The 21,466-nt window shown below is 45.5% G+C and overlaps 1 protein-coding gene across 1 annotated transcript in view; it reads right to left on the minus strand.

Annotated features, from left to right (window-relative positions):
* Positions 1–324: 324 nt before the first annotated feature.
* The window catches only part of TMEM130 (transmembrane protein 130), a 59,508-nt gene continuing 38,366 nt past the window's right edge, over positions 325–21,466 (minus strand). Inside the window, exons 6-8 of the mRNA XM_044277607.1 lie at positions 20,633–20,835; positions 18,423–18,544; positions 325–516 (exon numbers count right to left, since the gene is read on the minus strand). Coding sequence (XP_044133542.1) covers positions 325–516; positions 18,423–18,544; positions 20,633–20,835 — 517 coding nt within the window. The remainder of the gene's footprint in view (positions 517–18,422; positions 18,545–20,632; positions 20,836–21,466) is intronic.

Below are 21,466 nucleotides of genomic sequence, written 5' to 3' on the forward strand. Positions count from 1 at the left end.
CTGTTATCATTTTGAACATGCCCCTTTCAATAAGTGATTGAATTACAGAGAATCAGCAGCATGCATGGCGTGACTGTTGGGTCTGTTGGGTTTCTAATTCTCTACTACACCTGCTAGTAAATTTTTTGCCATGTAGAAATATCATTTCTATCAAAAACAGTGATCGATCAGGTTAGTGATGTATGACTGCTATTATTTTTAACACAACTGTATGTCCTAATAATGCATTCAAAACTTACAGTCCTGTGGGTACAATAGTGAACTGTACAGCAAGCACAGAGCTCATTAAGGCAACACTATAGGCAGTGCAATATTAAACCCAGGTCACAAAGTGTAGCTCCTCGTGGGTGTGGCTGATGGATGGAGGAGGGGCTGGGTTTCTCCACTCTGTTCTCCTTCCTCAGAGGTGCTGACAGAAGTACAGTATGAACAGCATAGATGTCCTGCCTGGATTTCTTTGTACTCTGGAAGAGCTTCATACTTCTCACTAACCGGAGAGAAATCAAAGTCTGCCACCTGGAAAGAAAGAAAACAGTTAATCGTTTGACATCTTTTCTATTACTCAGCTAGTGAGCGTACATTAAAGAGGTTTTCTGACTTTTTTTTTTATACTGATTGGCGGGGGGTCTGACAACCAGAACTCTACCAATAAGCCGTTTGAGGAGACTGTGGCGCTCTTGTGAGTACATTGGGTAGCGGCTGTGCTTTGTATCACAGCTCAGCTCCATTCACTTGAATGGGACCAAGCTATGCCTAGGCCACGTGATGTCACTGGTCTGACCCCCACCAATCAGATAATGTTGACCTATCTGGAGGAATAGGTCATCAGTATAAAAAAAAATAGGAAACATATATAAAGGAATTACCACCCCTAAACGTACTATTTGTCGGGGACGTAAATACTTTCTGTATGAGGGGCCCGGGCATTGTGGGTGGGTTTTTCAGGTTTCAATACCCCTTTAAGGCACGGGCTGTTGTAACGAAGCGCCAAATTTATGTAGAGGCCTGTGCTTCTACATCACTTTGGCGCTTCCTCCAGCATGGAAAACTCTGGCCTTAATAAATGTCCACCTTAATATGTATGTTCTGCTGAAAGGGGTTCTCTGGGCTATAGACATTAATGACCTACCCTCTGCACAGGACAGCAGTATCAGATTGTTGGGGGTCTGACAACCGGCACCTTCACCAATAAGCTGTTTTGGGCTGCTGTGGAGCCAGAGGCAGACACCTCCATATACTATGTTGTGGCTGTGCAGAGATACTGTGCGGAGCCTTCTATCCTGTACAATGTTAGTGTCCAGCGCTGCAGCAGCCTGACGCAGCTGATCAGTTTGTGAGACCCCCAACGAGCCGATATTGGTGACCTATCCTGCGGATAGGTCACCAATATCTGTAGCCCAGAGATCCCCTTTAAGGGCTCAGTCAGAATGGTAATAGTGCCTGTATTCCAGACCAGATACCCACTGCACCACAGCTCCAGCACCGCAGTGATCTACGTGATATTTTACATACTGTACACCCTTGCAGTAAAGCTTTATCCCTGCCCTACTGGAATTGAGGCAGAAAAAGGAGCAAGTACAGTCACTTTCTATAAAATACCATCTTTACTGCCGCCCACGTGAGTTGTCACCTCCAACAGATCAAGGACAAAATGGGGAAAATATACAAACACCTCCCCCAAACTTCCATCACTCTGCAAGGCTGAAGTTTGGAACTGCCTGTGCTCATTACAGAACAAGAAGTCCAAGCCGGCAGCTGGGAGTTTTGTTATTTTTGCACAATCTGACATATTGCTTCTCTATTGAACGCCTTCACAGATACTAACAATCGCTCTCCGTACTGTCAGCAGACTTACAGTCACACACAATGTGAGAAGAATGTTCGGAGCCTGCGCTGCAAAAAAATTCACTTATCGGTATAGCAGAACCTCAAGCTCAGGGTGCGGGGTTTCGGGGTGCAGGAGCTGTATCACCCTATAATCAGTCAATATGTAAAAGAACAATGGAAAATGTCAAAGTCTGGAGAATAATGGATTCCTGGAAAATCATTCAGGCTCCAGTGAACCTTGAGGAATCTTTCGTTTAGGCTAGAGCTACATAGAGACTTGCAAATTGCAGTTGCCTGGTGAGATTGCATCTAAGGAATGTTGTGTGGTTATGTTGGGGTGTGCAAAATAATGCAACCAAACCTGTTGGATTTTTGGTCACATGCTCAATCGTAGACTGCAACGCGAGCAACATTTGAGAGCAACTTGCTGGTCACCAGGTTGAAATTCAGTGCGTTCTTTGACAGCTGACTCTAAAATAGTTAACAGGGTTGTCTCATCTCAGACGTTGGTCATCTATTGGAAGGATATGCCATCCATGTCAGATAGGTGCGGGTCCCACCTCTGGGATAGGCTCTGATTTCCAGAACAGGCCCCCAAAAGTGATTGAAAGCGCACCATGCAAGTGTGGCCATCCTCCATTCACCGCTGTGGGAGTTCTGAAAATAACTGAGTGCCATGGAGGTGAATGGAGAGGTGGCCGTGCAATGCATGGTGCACTATGGGACTTCCGAAAATACCCATGCCGGTGCTACAATTGCCCAAAACAGCTAATTGTGTGGGTACTGGGTTTGGACCCCACCAATTTGATATTGATGATCTATGTTGAGGATAGGTCATCAATATCTGTAACCTGGAAAAGCCCTTTAAAAGGGTATTTCAAGATTTTTATACTGATACAGCCGGGAACCCTGCCGATCAGCTGTTTTGAGAAGGCATCGATGCTACAGTGAGCGTCGCGGCCCTCTCAGCTCACCAAGCACAGCATCTTACATCGTATAGGGGTTGTGCTTGGTGTGGGGCTGAGCTGCGTCTAGGCCACATGACACATGAACGTGTCGTCACTGGCCTAGGAAGGGCAAATAAAAGGTTGCAGCGCTCACAGCTTTTAAAAGGGTAGAGATTATCACTCTGTATTAGGCTTGACAAAGGCTGGGATACAGTCGAAACGTTGCTGCTTGATTTTATGGCACACTTTCTGTAAAGTCCGTCTAATAAAGGATTCACTGGAGATGCTGCCGCTACCTCTCTTCATTTACTATACGGTTGACTGCTGAGGATATGTGGTCGTGGCTCGGCTGTTGCATTACCGGTGTGGCCATTTATGTCCGTGGGTGCTGCTCTACAAACACTTGTGTCTACTATGCAGAGGATAAGTCATCAGTATATCTTGGAAAACCCCTTTAACTCTATGACCTTGTGGATATATACCTGGTCAAAGAAAATAATTCTTGGGTGACCACTGAGCTCTCCCCATGCCAGGGCATACATTCCATAGTGGTGTACCATTTGGCTAATATTGGGCTCTTGAAGGTAGGGGGCTAGTTCTACCTGTCTCTACAAATTTTGAGATTGTCCAACCAGTGGTAGATGTGTCAAGCAGTGTAGGGACACATATATTAACATGGGGAATGCTAATACCCAGTTGTCAATGTATTTAGTAATTTCCAGGAGGAATAACAAAGGACAAGTACAATGCAGAATTCTACTACGCCGGGTCAATGGGAGTTTATGGCTACAACCAGCATATGCACTATGCCCGGTCAATGGGAGTCTATGGCTGCAATCAGTGTATGTACTATGCCGGGTCAATGGCAGTCTATGGCTACAATCAGCATATGTACTATGCCGGGTCAATGGCAGTCTATGGCTGCAATCAGTGTATGTACTATGCCAGGTCAATGGCAGTCTATGGCTACAATCAGCATATGTACTATGCCGGGTCAATGGCAGTCTATGGCTGCAATCAGTGTATGTACTATGCCGGGTCAATGGCAGTCTATGGCTGCAATCAGTGTATGTACTATGCCAGGTCAATGGCAGTCTATGGCTACAATCAGCATATGTACTATGCCGGGTCAATGGCAGTCTATGGCTGCAATCAGTGTATGTACTATGCCGGTTCAATGTGAGGGTATGGTTACAATCTGTGTATGTACTATGCCAGGTCAATGTGAGGGTATGGTTACAACTAGTATATCTACTGGGAGCATTCTGTAGCCATAAAAAAACTAGATGAACCAAAACTGTAGACAAAAAGCCAGGGATCCCCCAACCACATGTTACACTTTATGGATTTATTTCTGCAAAGTAATTGTAAAATACAAAAAAATCAACATAAGGTTCTCATTCTGATCCACTTGACAACTTCACAATGACCTCTTTCAGGTGGGCCCTTGAACTGTAGTCGCTATGGTGTGGGTTAGTGTGGACCAGAGTCATTGGAGCCTAGCCTCAAAGCAAGGCTGCAGTGGGGCTGTTGGATTGCCTCCTCCGGTGGGTGCTGCATGGGCGGATTGGCAATAGACCCTACAGGGAGATTTCCTGGTAGGCCGATGCCCAGGGGGGCACTTAATCCCTGCTCTTAGCCACCAGCAAGGTACATAAAAACCTGATGCTCTCTGCGTTAATTAATGTAGGAGAATCAGGCACTTATGTACCTGGCCAGTGGCCACAGGTGCACTTCTGAATTTAATGATATTGCCATCCTTAGGACGATGACAGGTTCACACTGTGGGGAAGGCGGCAGTATTTTGTGCTGCACTGTGGTATTTAGCTTGGCTGATGCAGTATTTTGTGCTGCACTGTGATATCTGGTTCTGCTAGGGCAGTATGTTGTGCTGCACTGTGTTATTTGGTTCTGCTAGGGCAGTATGTTGTGCTGCACTGTGTTATTTGGTTCTGCTAGGGCAGTATTTTGTGCTGCACTGTGATATCTGGTTCTGCTAGGGCAGTATGTTGTGCTGCACTGTGTTATTTGGTTCTGCCGGGGTGGTATTTTGTCTAGCACTACGGTATTGCTGGCCACACCTACTTTTGTTGTCCCACCTTTTATTAACTTGGACACACCTATAACATGGGGCCACTTTTATTTTCTTTTCCAGGGCCACTTTAAGCTCCCAGTCCGCCCTTGGGGTGCTGAGTTATAGAACAGCATCGCCATGTGGTGCCTCACCCAATAGCATGGGGGCCCACTTAAACGAGGTCGCCATGAAGCTGGCAAGTTGGCTTACAGAGTTAGATCAAATATGTATACTAAGAAGCTGGATAAATGTGGATATGAGCACCATGTTTTTCGCTCTACAAGATGTGCACAATCTATCAGTTTAAGACATTGTTCACACAAATATAAATTACAGCTGTGTGCTGGCCGTGGCTGCACGCGGACCCACAGAAGAAAGTGGTACTATTCACGCCTCCGTTTTTCCACACAGATCCATGGGGCATACACTATCCAGATCCGAGTCTCACAGAACACGGACCTAAAGACCACTGGAAACAACTATCTCCAATGGTTGTATGCCATGGAGACCATTGGAGACCAAAATCTCTGACAAGACACAGGGACATACAGATCTACTGCCGTATTAAAACCGTCCCAGTGTTTCGGCTGATGATTTATGATATGGATAAGATCTTGGGGTATGAAACCCTGTAGCTTTTGAGCCAGGATCCAAATGGGTGGGGGATTAGTTAGTTTAGAAGGGGGCATTAGAGTTATATATGAAATGTTAATTTCAAGTCATTTCGAGTCAAGAATAATCCTAAATCCTACCTGGTTTATACATTTCATTGCACTTTGAAGAACTCTATCAAGCTACCCCACATTTATGTTGACATCACCTCAAGCAGGGGCGGACTGGGAACTTTATGTTTCAATGGGGTATTTTGTTAAAAGAATTATGCAAAAAAGTACGCCAAGTACACTCTGCTTTTAACCCCTTCCGGTGCCATTACAGCTTTCATCAGATCCAGGGATGCAAGTACCAACATGCATGCTGAACCCACTATATACTTCTCCTTGAGCCAAATGGCTACTAGTAGGTGCTATATAAGCAGACTGAGTTTTATACTGACTTTAAAACCAGCCTCCAGGGCAGACTAACTGGTCAGGTGTGCATGACTGCTTGGAGATCGCCACGCCTCCAATATATACTACAAAGAGAAAAATGGGGGGGGGGGTTCAGCCAGCACAACTCTGTATGCAGGTGCACATTGCTATGGCGAAATACAGATACAAACGCAAAAACACAAATGCAATGGCACTCTGCAACCAGCACTCTGCCCTGCCTCTATGCTGGATGTTGAATGAGGCATTGGTGTACATTTTGGCCAAAGCGTAATAAGCCACTCACCACGTCAAGGTCACCGGACGGGGTTAAAAGCAGAGTGTACTTGGCGTGCATGCTGTACCTGCGCTCCCTGGACTTTGTGTGGCTGTCATGGCCCATAACAGGTAGGGACTAGTGTTAGGGACCACTCATGGAGGCGACCTTGACGTGGTGAGTGGCTTATTACGCTTTGGCCAAAATGTACACCAATGCCTCATTCAACATCCAGCATAGAGGCAGGGCAGAGTGCTGGTTGCAGAGTGCCATTGCATTTGTGTTTTTGCGTTTGTATCTGTATTTCGCCATAGCAATGTGCACCTGCATACAGGGTTGTGCTGGCTGAACCCCCCACATTTTTCTCTTTGTAGTATATATTGGAGGCGTGGTGCTCTCCATGCAGTCATGCACACCTGACCAGTTAGTCTGCCCTGGGGACTGGTTTTAAAGTCAGTATAAAACTGAGTCTGCTTATATAGCACCTACCAGTAGCCATTTGGCTCAAGGAGAAGTATATAGTGGGTTCAGCATGCATGTTGGTACTTGCATCCCTGGATCTGATGAAAGCTGTAATGGCACCGGAAAGGGTTAAAAGCAGAGTGTACTTGGCGTGCATGCTGTACCTGCGCTCCCTGGACTTTGTGTGGCTGTCATGGCCCATAACAGGTAGGAACTAGTGTTAGGGACCACTCATGGAGGCGACCTTGACGTGGTGAGTGGCTTATTACGCTTTGGCCAAAATGTACACCAATGCCTCATTCAACATCCAGCATAGAGGCAGGGCAGAGTGCTGGTTGCAGAGTGTGATTGCATTTGTGTTTTTGCGTTTGTATCTGTATTTCGCCATAGCAATGTGCACCTGCATACAGGGTTGTGCTGGCTGAACCCCCCACATTTTTCACATAATAGAATATGTTGTAAACATGAACATAAGTTGAGGATACAACATTCCTATTATAGCAAATACATTAGTTAAACAAAGGTATGCAGCATTAGCGATTTACATAGCCAATATGAAGTACAGTTTCAATTGCCAAGAATTCAAAGAAAACATCCAGCTAGGTTGATATCAATCACAAAGTAATGCAATGACAGAGATCTGTGGAGTGGGAGGAGGACAGCCATGGTTCCCAGAACTTTTCAAAAGTAATGAAAGTATCCATACGAATAGCCGTTAGCCGTTCATATAAAAGGATCCTGTTAATCCTATCTAAAACTGCTTGATAACTAAGTGAGGGAGATCGCCATTTGAAAGCTATATGGAATCTAGCCGCCAGGAGTATGAATTGTGATAGTTTAAATTTGGCATATTGAAGCCAGGAGGGTTTGTCTCCTAGGAGACATAATTGGAGAGAAGTAGGGTAAACACAACCCAATACGGATGTCAATAGGTTGCTAATCTGGTTCCAAAACCTCCTATCGGGCACGTCCACCAAATGTGGAGCATTGTACCATTCTCCTCACAGCCCCGAAAGCATCTGGGAGATACTTCAGGATAAATACGGTGCAATCTTGTTGTACCAGATAGGTCTTGTGTAGGATTTTTATAGACGTCTCTGCTAATGTGGTTTTCCATGACCCCTTGGTAAGGGTCTGGGAATGTTGGCACTATCTGGATACAGAGTAATCCATATGTATATCCTCCTCCGAAGCCCTCATATAGGGTAACTTGACCCCCTCTGGTGGTGCGTTAAGCACTCCATAAATCTGGGACAATAATCCTTGCTTGTATAGTGAGTAGGTAACTAATCGCTCAAAGGGAGTGAAATCAATGGTTTGATTATTTGCCTGCAGCGAGTATAGGAAAGAAGAAATAAACTGCTCCTGATCAGGGAGGGAATATTTATCTTTAAATTCGGATAGAGAAAGCAATTTACTCCTAGTCAGGAACCTATGGAGAGTGCATAGTTTATTAGAGATCCACCATGCGAAAGCATGTGTCTGAAGGCCCGGGAGAAAAGCAGGATTACCTATCAAGTATGTTAATGGTGAGAGTTTAGATTGTAATGAGAACTTAAATCTTACAGATCTCCATAGGAGAAGGGAAAAGTGTGATAAAATAGAATTAGTGCAGATGACATCTGGTAGGGGGAGAATAGACCAAGTTAAGGCCCTCCAGGTCTAAGGAGCAATCATAGATTGTTCCAGTGGGATCCATAATGGATGTGTTTTGGGATCTAGATGGGTTAGGAACAATTGAGCTGCTTTGTAATATTTTATAAGGTCTGGAACTGAGAGGCCTCCTTGGGTTTTATGTCGGCACATCGTTATCCTGGATATTCGGGGCGTTTGTTTGCCCAGATGAATTTCATGATAACAGCCTGGAGAGCCCGTAGGTCTTTGGTAACGATTTGTACGGGGAGGGTTCTAAATAAGCAGAGAAGTCTGGGGAAAACTACCATTCTTATTATATGGATCCTTCCTACCCAGCATTCCAAGACACGAGGTCTTCTTTAATCTTGTGATATAGAGGCAGGTAGTTGATTTTGTAAACTGAGTCAATTGTTGTGGGCAGTTGTGTTCCCAAATATGGGATATGGGGAGGTTTGCATTGAAATGGGAAGTTTCGCAATATGAGGGATTTAGTAAGGGGTGTAACATTGCATAGCAGAAGCTCTGATTTAGTATTGTTAATCCTAAGGCCTGAGGTCATTGAGAAGGAATCCAACATGACCGGTGTATTGTCGAGTCGCTTACCCCTTAAACTGAACTCCCCCCTCCAATAATGACAGACTCAGCAAGTGGATTATATGGCCACAGCAGCCTTTTATTAATAACATAAATACAAATAAATATCATAAATACATAACTTAACCCTTGGCCTTCTTACCTGAAGGCCCCACCCTAAAACCTTACCGAGAACCCATGAATGCCAACACGGGGAGGGTCCTTGGAGCCCCATAAATGACGGATAACTGGCCTCGCCCTCAGTTAAATTACCTCTAGCCGATAAACGCCAGCTCAGAGGCAGGAACCGGTAACCAAGGGCAACTAACTTGGGCCGCTACCCGCCATATCACACCTTAAACCAGTACCTGGGGAGTCCAGAGCCTCCTTTGGCTCCCTCCCCACCACGCCAGAGCCACCATAACCACCAACTCCAAGGACCCACCACCGCCCCAGGCCGCTATGACAAAGCTTACCCTCCAATCACTGCCGGACCATCCGTAATCCACTCGAAACCCCCCGGCCTAACACCAACACTAAGAAACACTTGAGGACCCCCACCTAACCCAGGCAAACAGCAGCCAAAATAAAAACAAAAAAGGGGTGGGGGCGCGATTGCTGCTGCCACACTGCTGTCCTCACAAAATGGCCCCTTTTCCTGCCCTTGCTATCCCTTTTATGCCCTTAGCCACACCTCCATCCCTTCGTCACTATCCTTCCTCCTTAACCCTTCATAACCCCGAATCCTCTCCCTCCAAGCCCCAGTCATGCCAGGCCTCCATCCAGCCTTGCAGCCCTGATTCCGCCCTGCACTTCTTCATTAGAGAGGGAAAGGATATAATGGGGTTGGTAATGGACAATAGGATATTAGTATCAAATAATTAGAAAAGGCTCCACCAGCAAACTACTGGAGCTCAGCCTCTCAGTTACCAGCTGAAAAAAGAGATAAATCAATACTAATAATACAGGCTGGCTCACAGTATTTTTGCGTAAAATCAATAATAGAATTTAGTATCAGTATCAGCATACATACATAAACAAATAGGTATAAATGTGCAGAGCTCACGCACAGACCTAAATAACCGGAGTACTCCTATAAATGAGACCTAATGGCTAGAGTTATGGTGCAAGGGGTGATGTGTTAAACCGTTCAAATGTCCATGATTATAGTTACCGAATCACCGAATAGTTGGAACCATAGATTCAGGATTGTTGTAATTTCCCACAGGGGGACTCTGTGTTTAGATGTCGTCTAACCGTTCGTAACCACGCTTTCTCCGATCTGTGGGGCTCCACTTACTTGTTCCTTGCGGAGCAAACCATCAGACCCGCTCGCTCAGCGTCCCACGTGTCCAGCCAGGTAGTTGATCGCTGGTTTGTGACGCAGGCGCCTAAGCCGTCAGGCCAGACGGAAGCTGGTATAGCTGAGCCGAGCCGGTAGTTGCCTGAACTTGTCAGGTCAGGGATAGTAAACACAACAGGATTTACCTTGTGTTTATGGTAATCTCAGATGTAGCAACACAGTTTCAGTCCACTTAGTTGATTCTTGGTGAACGGAATCTTTGTAGCGGTAACTCGTTTGAAAAAATCTTCTTGCGTTTTTGAAAAAGCCGCACCGATAGCCAGGTCTCAATACACACTAGACGCGTTTCGGAAACAAGTTCCTTCCTCAGTAGATAGTTGTGTAATGCTAGATACAGACACGAATTGTTGCTTTATATACCCTAATTGGGTTTATTACAAAATATGGGTCGGATTGCGGATTGAGCTAGTTGCACAGCCGCAATCTTCACTTTTAATATAACCAATTGCTGACTACAAATATATCACAATGTATGTCTTCATTTGTACATTATGTTCATACATTGTGACTTACATCTTAAAATAAAACAGTTAAATTGTAACACATGCTGAAATGACTGGATTTTAACATAGGAGGGTTTGATAGAAAATATGGGTCGGATTTTAGACTGGACCAAGTACACAGTCTCAACCTTTACCCTAAATATATAAAGGTCAGTATACAAACGCATATTCAAAATAAATGCTCACATTTATAAATTACAATAAAAATAAAAAACCTTGTAAATAAAATAAAATAAAATCGATAAAAATTACATGCTGGGATGTAGTGTAATATTGTAAAACGTATGCAGCAATGTACTGGAGTATACTGACCTTTATATATTTAGGGTAAAGGTTGAGACTGTGTACTTGGTCCAGTCTAAAATCCGACCCATATTTTCTATCAAACCCTCCTATGTTAAAATCCAGTCATTTCAGCATGTGTTACAATTTAACTGTTTTATTTTAAGATGTAAGTCACAATGTATGAACATAATGTACAAATGAAGACATACATTGTGATATATTTGTAGTCAGCAATTGGTTATATTAAAAGTGAAGATTGCGGTTGTGCAACTAGCCCAATCGGCAATCCGACTCATATTTTGTAATAAACCCAATTAGGGTATATAAAGCAACAATTCGTGTCTGTATCTAGCATTACACAACTATCTACTGAGGAAGGAACTTGTTTCCGAAACGCGTCTAGTGTGCATTGAGACCTGGCTATCGGTGCGGCTTTTTCAAAAACGCAAGAAGATTTTTCAAACGAGATACCGCTACAAAGATTCCGTTCACCAAGAATCAACTAAGTGGACTGAAACTGTGTTGCTACATCTGAGATTACCACAAACACAAGGTAAATCCTGTTGTGTTTACTATCCCTGACCTGACAAGTTCAGGCAACTACCGGCTCGGCTCAGCTATACCAGCTTCCGTCTGGCCTGACGGCTTAGGCGCCTGCGTCACAAACCAGCGATCAACTACCTGGCTGGACACGTGGGACGCTGAGCGAGCGGGTCTGATGGTTTGCTCCGCAAGGAACAAGTAAGTGGAGCCCCACAGATCGGAGAAAGCGTGGTTACGAACGGTTAGACGACATCTAAACACAGAGTCCCCCTGTGGGAAATTACAACAATCCTGAATCTATGGTTCCAACTATTCGGTGATTCGGTAACTATAATCATGGACATTTGAACGGTTTAACACATCACCCCTTGCACCATAACTCTAGCCATTAGGTCTCATTTATAGGAGTACTCCGGTTATTTAGGTCTGTGCGTGAGCTCCGCACATTTATACCTATTTGTTTATGTATGTATGCTGATACTGATACTAAATTCTATTATTGATTTGGTGTATTAATAAATCTTACGCAAAAATACTGTGAGCCAGCCTGTATTATTAGTATTGACAATAGGATATTGTCTGAAAAACGGTTTAGTTTATATTCCTTCCCTCCAACTGAGATACCGGTAATATCTGGGTGAGCTCTTATGTGGGTAGCTAGGGGTTCCATTGCCAAAGCAAATAGGGCCGGGGATAGAGGACACCCCTGTCGTGTACCCCTATGAATCTGAATAGGTGAGCTATATGTGGCTGGTAATTTAAGGCTTGCTTCGGGTGTGGAATACAGGGATTGTATTGCTGTCAGGAAAGGCCCCCCCAAAGCCCACTGAGAAGAGGACCTTATATAGATAGTGCCAAGTCAGTGTCAAAGGCCTTTTCTATATCCAGTGCTAGCACCGCCAGAGGGATATTGGTTTTGTTGGCTCTTTGTATTAGATTCAGGATTTTTCAGATGTTATCTGGGGCTTCTCTATCGGGAATGAAGCCCGCTTGGTCTTTATGTATGAGGTCAGGAGGCAGCCTGTTAAGGCGGCGTGCTAGAATAGAGGTAAATATTTTGTTATCCAAATTGAGGAGGGAAATGGGTCTGTAATTGGAGGGCGATAAGGGGTCCTTGTTTGGCTTGGGTATTACAGTGATTTTGGCAGATAGGAATTCTGACGGGGGCTTGGAACCTTGTGTGGTTACAATAATGGGTGATGTGCGGGATTAGTGAAGGGGCAAATTTCTTATAATATAGTGCAGAAAACCCGTCAGGGGCAGGAGCTTCACCAAGTTTTAGGTTTTTAATTGTAAATTCTACTTCCTCCACCGTAATACCTTCGCCTAAACATGCTGACGCTTCAGGGGTGAGTTTCGGAAGTGGGATAGAAAATCTTCCCCATTTGATCCAGGATGCGCCCCAGGATTAGAATAGTCGCTTGTAGAAAGCATGAAACGTATCGTATATAAGGTCAGGATTTGATGTGGTCTGTCCTGAGCTTGTGCGTATTTGGAATACCTGATTGATTTTCTGTCTAGCTTTAAGTTGGCGGGCTAGCATCTTGTCTGGTTTGTTGGCATATCTATAGTAGTAGGAAGCTGTCCAGCGGAGGGCATTTTCTGTATTGTTGGAGAGTAGCATATTTAGCTGTAGTTTAACATCTTTGATCGCTTTTAGAAGGTAAAGTGAAGGGGCTTGTTGGTGAGCTCGGACCAACCTGGTCAATTTAGCTTCTAAAGCAATTTGGGTTGAGGGACTGGGAACTTTAGGGAACTTAAAGTGAACATAAATAAAAAATGGACCCATGTTGTAGGTGGGTCCAAATTGACAGAAGGCGGGAAAACACAAATAGGCAGGGACAACAGAAGTAGGCGGAGCCATCAATACTGTAGTGCAGAACCAAATACCACAGTGCGGCACAAAATACTTCCTCTGCAGAACCAAATACCACAGTGTGGCACAAAATACCGCCCCATTAGAACCAAATACCACAATGCAGCACAAAATACTGCCTCTCCAGAACCAAATACCACAGTGCAGCACAAAATACCGCACCAGCAGAACCAAATACCACAATGCAGCACAAAATACTGCACCAGCAGAACCAAATACCAAAATGCAGCACAAAATACTGCTGCCGGTGCCACAGCATGGATGGATGGCAATACAGGGCCTGATGCTCCTACATTAATTAACGCTAAGAGAATCAGATCTTTATGTACTTGGCTGGTGGCCATGAGGAGGGCTTGGGCGGCCCCCCTGCACATTGGTCCACCAGGAATTTCCCTGTAGGATCTATGGCCAATCTGCCCCTGGAAGCCAGAGATACTAGGTAGCACGGCTTTGATTTTTCCAGATATACATTTCATCTCCCTTTGTTTTCTTTGTATCTTTGTGATCCAAGGGAGGCTTACGTCATTCCAGTTTATTTTCACACCCGCTGCTTTCTATACGTCCGTACAGCAGTCCATTTTTCGCAGAGCCTGTCTTCTCTGTACATCACACCAGGAGTGTAAATTAGCTTTCTGGTCCTGTGAAATATCCTTTCTCATTCATTTCCCTTGAAACGCGTGGCCCTGGGTATTGTACCTGCCTTCATCTGCAGCCAAGAATATCAAGATGCTGCCTCCTGAAACATCAGCCGTCATTATCGGTGAAAACCAGAATGTTCTCACTCAACACGACACGTCCTCGAACGCCATTGTAGGGCGCATCAAAGGACGGGAACAAACAACTAGCCACCAAATTGAACCCCGTGCCGGTAATGCTCCTCAGTCTACCTGGAAGATCTGAGTATGCAGGTTTTTTGTGTATTATTTCCCATCATGAATCGTCTTTCTGTTTGATGGAGGGCGCTGACGTGCAGAGAAGAGGATTTACAGGTAATAGTGAGTCATAGCTGGAGATTGGGCAGAGGTCGTCAATGGCTTGTGGGTAGGGGGAGTGCATAAATGATGCATCGGGACAAGGATCCAATTCTCCCGCATGCTACTGAAACGTGTTGACAGCCTATAATGAAATGTACGGGGGATAAAGAGGATGACGTCTTCTCCATTCAGTATCTGGAGGCCATTCACAGTTTACCGAGTTACGGGTCACATTGAAGTGCAAGGACGTCATGCCCACAGCGTCAATCACAGGCACCATGCACATAAGTGATGGAGTCATGGCTGGCAATCTATATCTCCATTGTGAGCAGTGAAATTTCCATAGTCTTTGTTCTTCAGTCCATCAACAGAAAAAATAAAATAAAATAACGGCATAGAGAGAGAAAAGACTTGTACTGTGCAAGGTCTGCAACGTCTAACGTTAAAGGGGTTTTCATAGAGCTTAAAGGGGTTATCCAAGACTTAGAGTGGCTAACCAGTGGTGGGGCTCATACTTACCTGGTCCCCTCAGCTGGGTTCCGGCTCCATTGCTCCCCGGCCGTCTATGCGGCTCCGCGATGCTCTGGCATCAACATCCTGTTGATGGGCGCCACGTGACCGCTGCAGCTAGCCTGTCACCCGTGTGGCATGTAACCCAGTGACGTGTTGCATGGGTGACAGGTCACCATTGCATCTAGTGATTGGCAGCAGGGGTCACGTAGGGCCCGTCAACAGGGTGTTGATACCAGAGCATCGTGGAGCTGCAGAGGCGGCCGGGGAGCAATGAAGCCGGAACCCAGCAGTGAGGACCAGGTAAGTATGAACCCCACCGCAGGTCGGCCACTCTCTGAGGTCTTAGGTAACCCCTTTAATATTAAGAACTAATCTTTAGAATAGGTCATCAATATCGATTCGGGGTGGGGGGGTCTGACTTGCACCCCTGTGTGAACTGGTTGCACTTTAGAACTGGCACTGTAACAGCACAGCTCCATACACTGTGTAGTGGCCGTGAATGGTAGTGCAGCACTGTTCCCTCTCCTGGCATGCCTATTTTAGTAACTACTTGCATTCCGCATGTAATAACAATTCTGATTCTTATGACTCTTTGTTGAAACTGGCTGACCTGCTACATATGACCTTGGCAGCGGAAGGCATCTGTGTTGGTCCCGTGTTCATATGTGCCCGCATTGCTGAGAAAAATGATGTTTTAATATATGCAAATGAGCCTCTGGGAGCAACGGGGGCATTACCATTACACCTAGAGACTCTGCTCTCTCTGCAACTGCCGTGCCCTCTGCACTTTGATTGACAGGGTCAGGTGTGATCACATTTATATTTCCAGGCTCTGTCAATCAAAGTGGAGAGGGAACGGTAGTTGCAGCGAGAGCAGAGCCTCTAAGTGTAATGACAACGCCCGTGTTGCTCCTAGAGGCTCATTTGCATATATTAAAATATGAACATGAGACCAACACAGATGCCTTCAGCTGCCAAGTGCACATGTAACAGGTCAGTCAGTGTCATAGCTGCAAATCTGCTGGTAGATGCCCTTTAAACATTGCTGGCCTATTCTTGGGATACATTTCACCTCCAGGACCCCCACTGATCAGCACAATGGTGAGCCCCGTATTCTGAATCCTACAGGACAAGAGCTGACACACACACTAAGGCCTGTTTTATTGCATGCTACTTTTTCTATTGGTACATTCTTGGGTTGTGGAAAGACACCAGAGAACCCAAAAGAACCCAAACAAAACTCACTAAAATATGAGAATTAGGGCTCGTGCACACATGAATGGGTCTGCAATCTAGAAGGTGTGGTGCCCATGCCTCCGCACAGTGTAGTACATGCACTACTTTTTTGTGGTGCGGACCATCGGATGCAGATCACGGACCCCATTTAAGTGAAACAGTCCTGCATTCGCATACGGCGGCCCTATAGTCTACTAAATGGTCACACAATTTCGTCTAAATCAATAGTGCAAGAGAAAAGAAACTTTGTAATATATATTTTCAGAGAAAACGCCTTGTTCTCCAGTTATCAGCTCTTCCCTCTTTTCACAAACTAGCATTCTCTTTAAATTGTGTGATGAATTCATCTTGTTAAAACCAAGATGGGCTGTCAGCTCACTTAAAGGGAGTCTGTCACCACATTTGACCATATTAGACAGATCCTATAGCGTTATATGTGCCACCCAGCAGTTAAAAACGGTACCTTTGTTGCATATAACCGAGTCTTCTTTCTGCCAAAAATGAACTTTGAAGACTGTGTAAACGAGCCCTCAAGTGCCCAGGGCGGTGTCTCAATCTTCCGAGCCCAAGACCGGACCTCCCTAACGGCTCATAACCCTGCCCTCCTTGTGCCTGTGCCCGCCCGTTTACTCCCCTCCCCTCGCCTTTTCCATTGCGGCTGCGCGGACAAATTCGTAGCCGGCGCATGCGCAGTAGGTATTGCGATGCCCTGCCAGGACCGGGCATCGCATTGCGCATGCGCCAGCTACGAGTCTCGTAGCAGGCGCATGCGCAATGCGATGCCCGGTCCTGGCAGGGCATCGCAATACCTACTGCGCATGCGCCGGCTACGAATTTGTCCGCGCAGCCGCAATGGAAAAGGCGAGGGGAGGGGAGTAAACGGGCGGGCACAGGCACAAGGAGGGCAGGGTTATGAGCCGTTAGGGAGGTCCGGTCTTGGGCTCGGAAGATTGAGACACCGCCCTGGGCACTTGAGAGGGCTCGTTTACACAGTCTTCAAAGTTCATTTTTGGCAGAAAGAAGACTCGGTTATATGCAACAAAGGTACCGTTTTTAACTGCTGGGTGGCACATATAACGCTATAGGATCTGTCTAATATGGTCAAATGTGGTGACAGACTCCCTTTAAGGATTGCATTACATCTTCCCACAGACGTCTATGGAGAGGGAAGGGGTGGAGGAGTGAGCAGCAGAGCGAGACAGACAGCCACAGAGGCTGGAGCTAATAGTAATTGTTATATCTCACCCAAGTGTTTATTTACATCCATACTGATCTGTACTTTTCTATAATATCATATATGGTGCTCCTGAGTGAGAGAGCAGGAGGAGAATCTGCTGTCTCCATGTGTAGTCTATGGGGAGACTAGTTTATACTGACAAGATCAGAGATGCAGCCTGCAGAGGAGAAAACTGCTACAACTGCCCGCTACAAGTCACACAATGGTCAGATATAATGCTGTCACTCATGTCTATTATTCTAAAATGTTATCTGAAAGGACCTCTTTAAAGATATGACTAATATGAATAATATGGCTCTTACCCAAGTGCTAATTACCAGTCATTGGTTGGTTGTCCCACGAACAATATTCTACATTTTTCAAACCAGGACGTTGATCTGAATACTTTTGTAATTGCATGTAATTAAACATTTAGTATAGCCGCTGAGTCATTCTCTGAAATCTTTATAGCGCCACCTGTTTTTTTTTTTTTTTTTTTTTTTTTTTTTTTTTTTCTAAATTCTCGGAGGTGGACACACATGTTCAATGCCATCTTTCAACTGCCACCAGCTACAGCAGAAAGTACACGCCCCCTGGGAAAATGCATGACCCCTGAGCTGCCAGCATGAAATACATCTAACAGAGCAACTGAAGCAATGAATGTGGAGATCTCTGGATCCATGTGAGGTGCAGGGCTTTGTTAGAAAGAGGTTGTCATGTCCTATATGATGTCTGATTTTCATTTTTTACATTAATCATGGGATAATACTTTTCATACCACGTTCTAGAAATACTAGGACCGTATAATGTACGAGAATACCTATAGCTGCCAACATCTGATGAGCCACATGCAGAATGCTGCTAGACACTGGTGGGGGAACCGACATTTACAGAATAAATGCATATAATGTTCTAGTGGACAGCGGACATTCCTTGGTGGCTAATGCACAATCCCTGGTGACTTGGGTTTCTCATACAGTAGATCCATTATATATTACTTTCTGTGCACTGGATCCCGTTATCTGACAGCTAGGACACAGACCAGAACGGGCTTCTCCTTACAGGATAACATATGGCAGACCCAGGAACATACCTCCACCAATGACTTCTGATGAGGGCTGTGACTGCCGGCTCGGAATAAAGTATAGAAGATGAAACCAATAGCGATGGCAATGAACGCACCGCATGGGAGCACAAACCAGACTGGGTGCGCGCCTGTAGGAAAAGAAGCGCGCCGTTAGGACTGACAATTCTGTGATGTCTATGATACTTAGACTAGGAGAACATCGTCATATAACATATTGTGTGAGTGGGTAAGTAACTGGCTCAGTGACCTAAAACCGCGGGTGGTTATTAACAGCGGACTGGGTCACTGTTACTAGTGGGGAACCTCAAGGGTCAGTATTGGAGGGGTCACTGTTACTTGTGGGTACCACAAGGGTCAGTATTGGAGGGATCACTGTTACTTGTGGGTACCACAAGGGTCAGTATTGGAGGGATCACTGTTACTTGTGGGTACCACAAGGGTCAGTATTGGAGGGATCACTGTTACTTGTGGGTACCACAAGGGTCAGTATTGGAGGGGTCACTGTTACTTGTGGGTACCACAGGGGTCAGTATTGGAGGGGTCACTGTTACTTGTGGGTACCACAGGGGTCAGTATTGGAGGGGTCACTGTTACTTGTGGGTACCACAAGGGTCAGTATTGGAGGGGTCACTGTTACTTGTGGGTACCACAGGGGTCAGTATTGGAGGGGTCACTGTTACTTGTGGGTACCACAAGGGTCAGTATTGGAGGGGTCACCATTACTAGTGGGTACCACAAGGGTCAGTATTGGAGGGGTCACTGTTACTTGTGGGTACCACAAGGGTCAGTATTGGAGGGGTCACTGTTACTAGTGGGTACCACAAGGGTCAGTATTCGAGGGGTTACTGTTACTAATGGGTACCACAAGGGTCAGTATTGGAGAGGTCACCATTACTAGTGAGTACCACAAGGGTCAGTATTGGAGGGGTCACCATTACTAGTGGGAACCACAAGGGGCAGTATTGGAGGGGTTACTGTTACTAATGGGTACCACAAGGGTCAGTATTAGAGGGGTCACTGTTACTAGTGGGTACCACAAGGGTCAGTATTGGAGGGGTCACCATAACTAGTGGGTACCACAAGGGTCAGTATTGGAGGGGTCACCATAACTAGTGGGTACCACAAGGGTCCGTATTAAAAGGGTTACTGTAACTAATGGGGTACCACAGGGGTCAGTATTCGAGGGGTTACTGTTACTAATGGGTACCACAAGGGTCAGTATTGGAGAGGTCACCATTACTAGTGGGAACCACAAGCGGCAGTATTGGAGGGGTTACTGTTACTAATGGGTACCACAAGGGTCAGTATTGGAGAGGTCACCATTACTAGTGAGTACCACAAGGGTCAGTATTGGAGGGGTCACCATTACTAGTGGGAACCACAAGGGGCAGTATTGGAGGGGTTACTGTTACTAATGGGTACCACAAGGGTCAGTATTAGAAAGGTCACTGTTACTAGTGGGTACCACAAGGGTCAGTATTGGAGGGGTCACCATAACTAGTGGGTACCACAAGGGTCAGTATTGGAAGGGTTACTGTAACTAATGGGGTACCACAGGGGTCAGTATTGGGGGGGTTAATGTTACTTGTGAGGCCCACAGGGGTCCGTATTGGAGGGGGTTAATGTTGCACAGGGATTAGCATTTGAGGGGTCACTGTTACTAATGGGGTACTACAAAAGTCAGTATTGGAGGGAGTCATTGTTACTAGTGGGGTGCAACAGAGGTCAGTATTGGAGGGGTTAATGTTGATAATGGGATACCACAGGGATTAGCACTGGAGGGGTCACTGTTACTGTGGGAGTCAGTATTGGAGGCGTCACTGATATCAGTGGGAAATCCGATAAACAGTCCGAGGTCGGGGGCAGGCAGTTCAGGGTCAGTACAAAGAACAGTCAGAGGTCAGGCATTGAAGGGTCAAATCCAAAAGTAGATGAAACAGGCAAACAAGACAATGGCACACCTGGCAGAATACTAGAACGTATTACCCAGGCACCCTCCTAGAGGGGAAGGGCCTAAAATAACCCAGGGTGGACAGCCGTAGACTGGAGAATGTGCAAGCACCCTGCCCCTTCAAGAGCTGTAGGGAGAGCGTACGAGGGCCCTATAGGTAGTGAGAGGCATTGCCGGCAGGGAGGAAGCCTCGGCCTGAAGAAGGGAACATCGCTATTGTTCATTCATCACTAATTAATGTCATAGATTACCATCCATTTCTTACCTGGAGAGGTGACGGTGATACTCTGATGTCCTGACAACCTGCTGACTTCATTCTGGGCTTTTACACTCAAGCAATAATGTCCGGCAGATCTGAACTGAAATCTTATAATGCTGGTAGTGCCATTTATCACCACTGGGTGGCACTCTTCTCCTTCCAAAGAGACACAGTCAGACTTGATTAGCCAGCAGACTGTCAAAGGGGGGCTGAAAGATGAAGGGTCATGTCATCGATTTCATCTCAATCACCACTTTAAATCTTTAAACATTTCTTAAATAATTAGACATGTATTTTTATATATTCAGTCATCTTGTCCATCATCCTACACAGTTTCATTTAGGTTCACCTTAGAAGATTGTTTAAATATCCCAGATATACAGTAGGTAACCTTAAAGGCAACCTGTCTTCAAATACACCGCCTCTGCACTGCCGTCATAGCGCTATACAGCATGGTAATAACTATAGTCACTCCGTCCCACCATTACAAGCCAGCTCCAGCGGCAGATGAAGCCTGGGCCAGTACACCTCTCTTCACTGCGCATGCGTCATATGCTGCTGGAGCTGGCTTGGAATTACAGATGAGCAAATTATTGGAAAATTTGATTCGCTTGCTTCGCCGAATTTTACTGAAAAATTTGCTTTGTGACGAATGAAGCGCATTTCTTTGTAAAGAGTGAGTGCAATGGACAGGGAGCGTTGATTGCGCTGCTTACCCGTCATTGTATCCAGCAGATGCCGCGTTCATACATGATCGCGGCATCTGATATTAATAACAGAGTGTAAAATAAAAAACAAAAATACTTACCTGATCCATTAGCTCGCAACGGGCCGGCTGTC

Source organism: Bufo gargarizans, chromosome 2 (genome assembly GCF_014858855.1).
Source record: "Bufo gargarizans isolate SCDJY-AF-19 chromosome 2, ASM1485885v1, whole genome shotgun sequence".
In the NCBI taxonomy this organism is placed as follows: domain Eukaryota; kingdom Metazoa; phylum Chordata; class Amphibia; order Anura; family Bufonidae; genus Bufo; species Bufo gargarizans.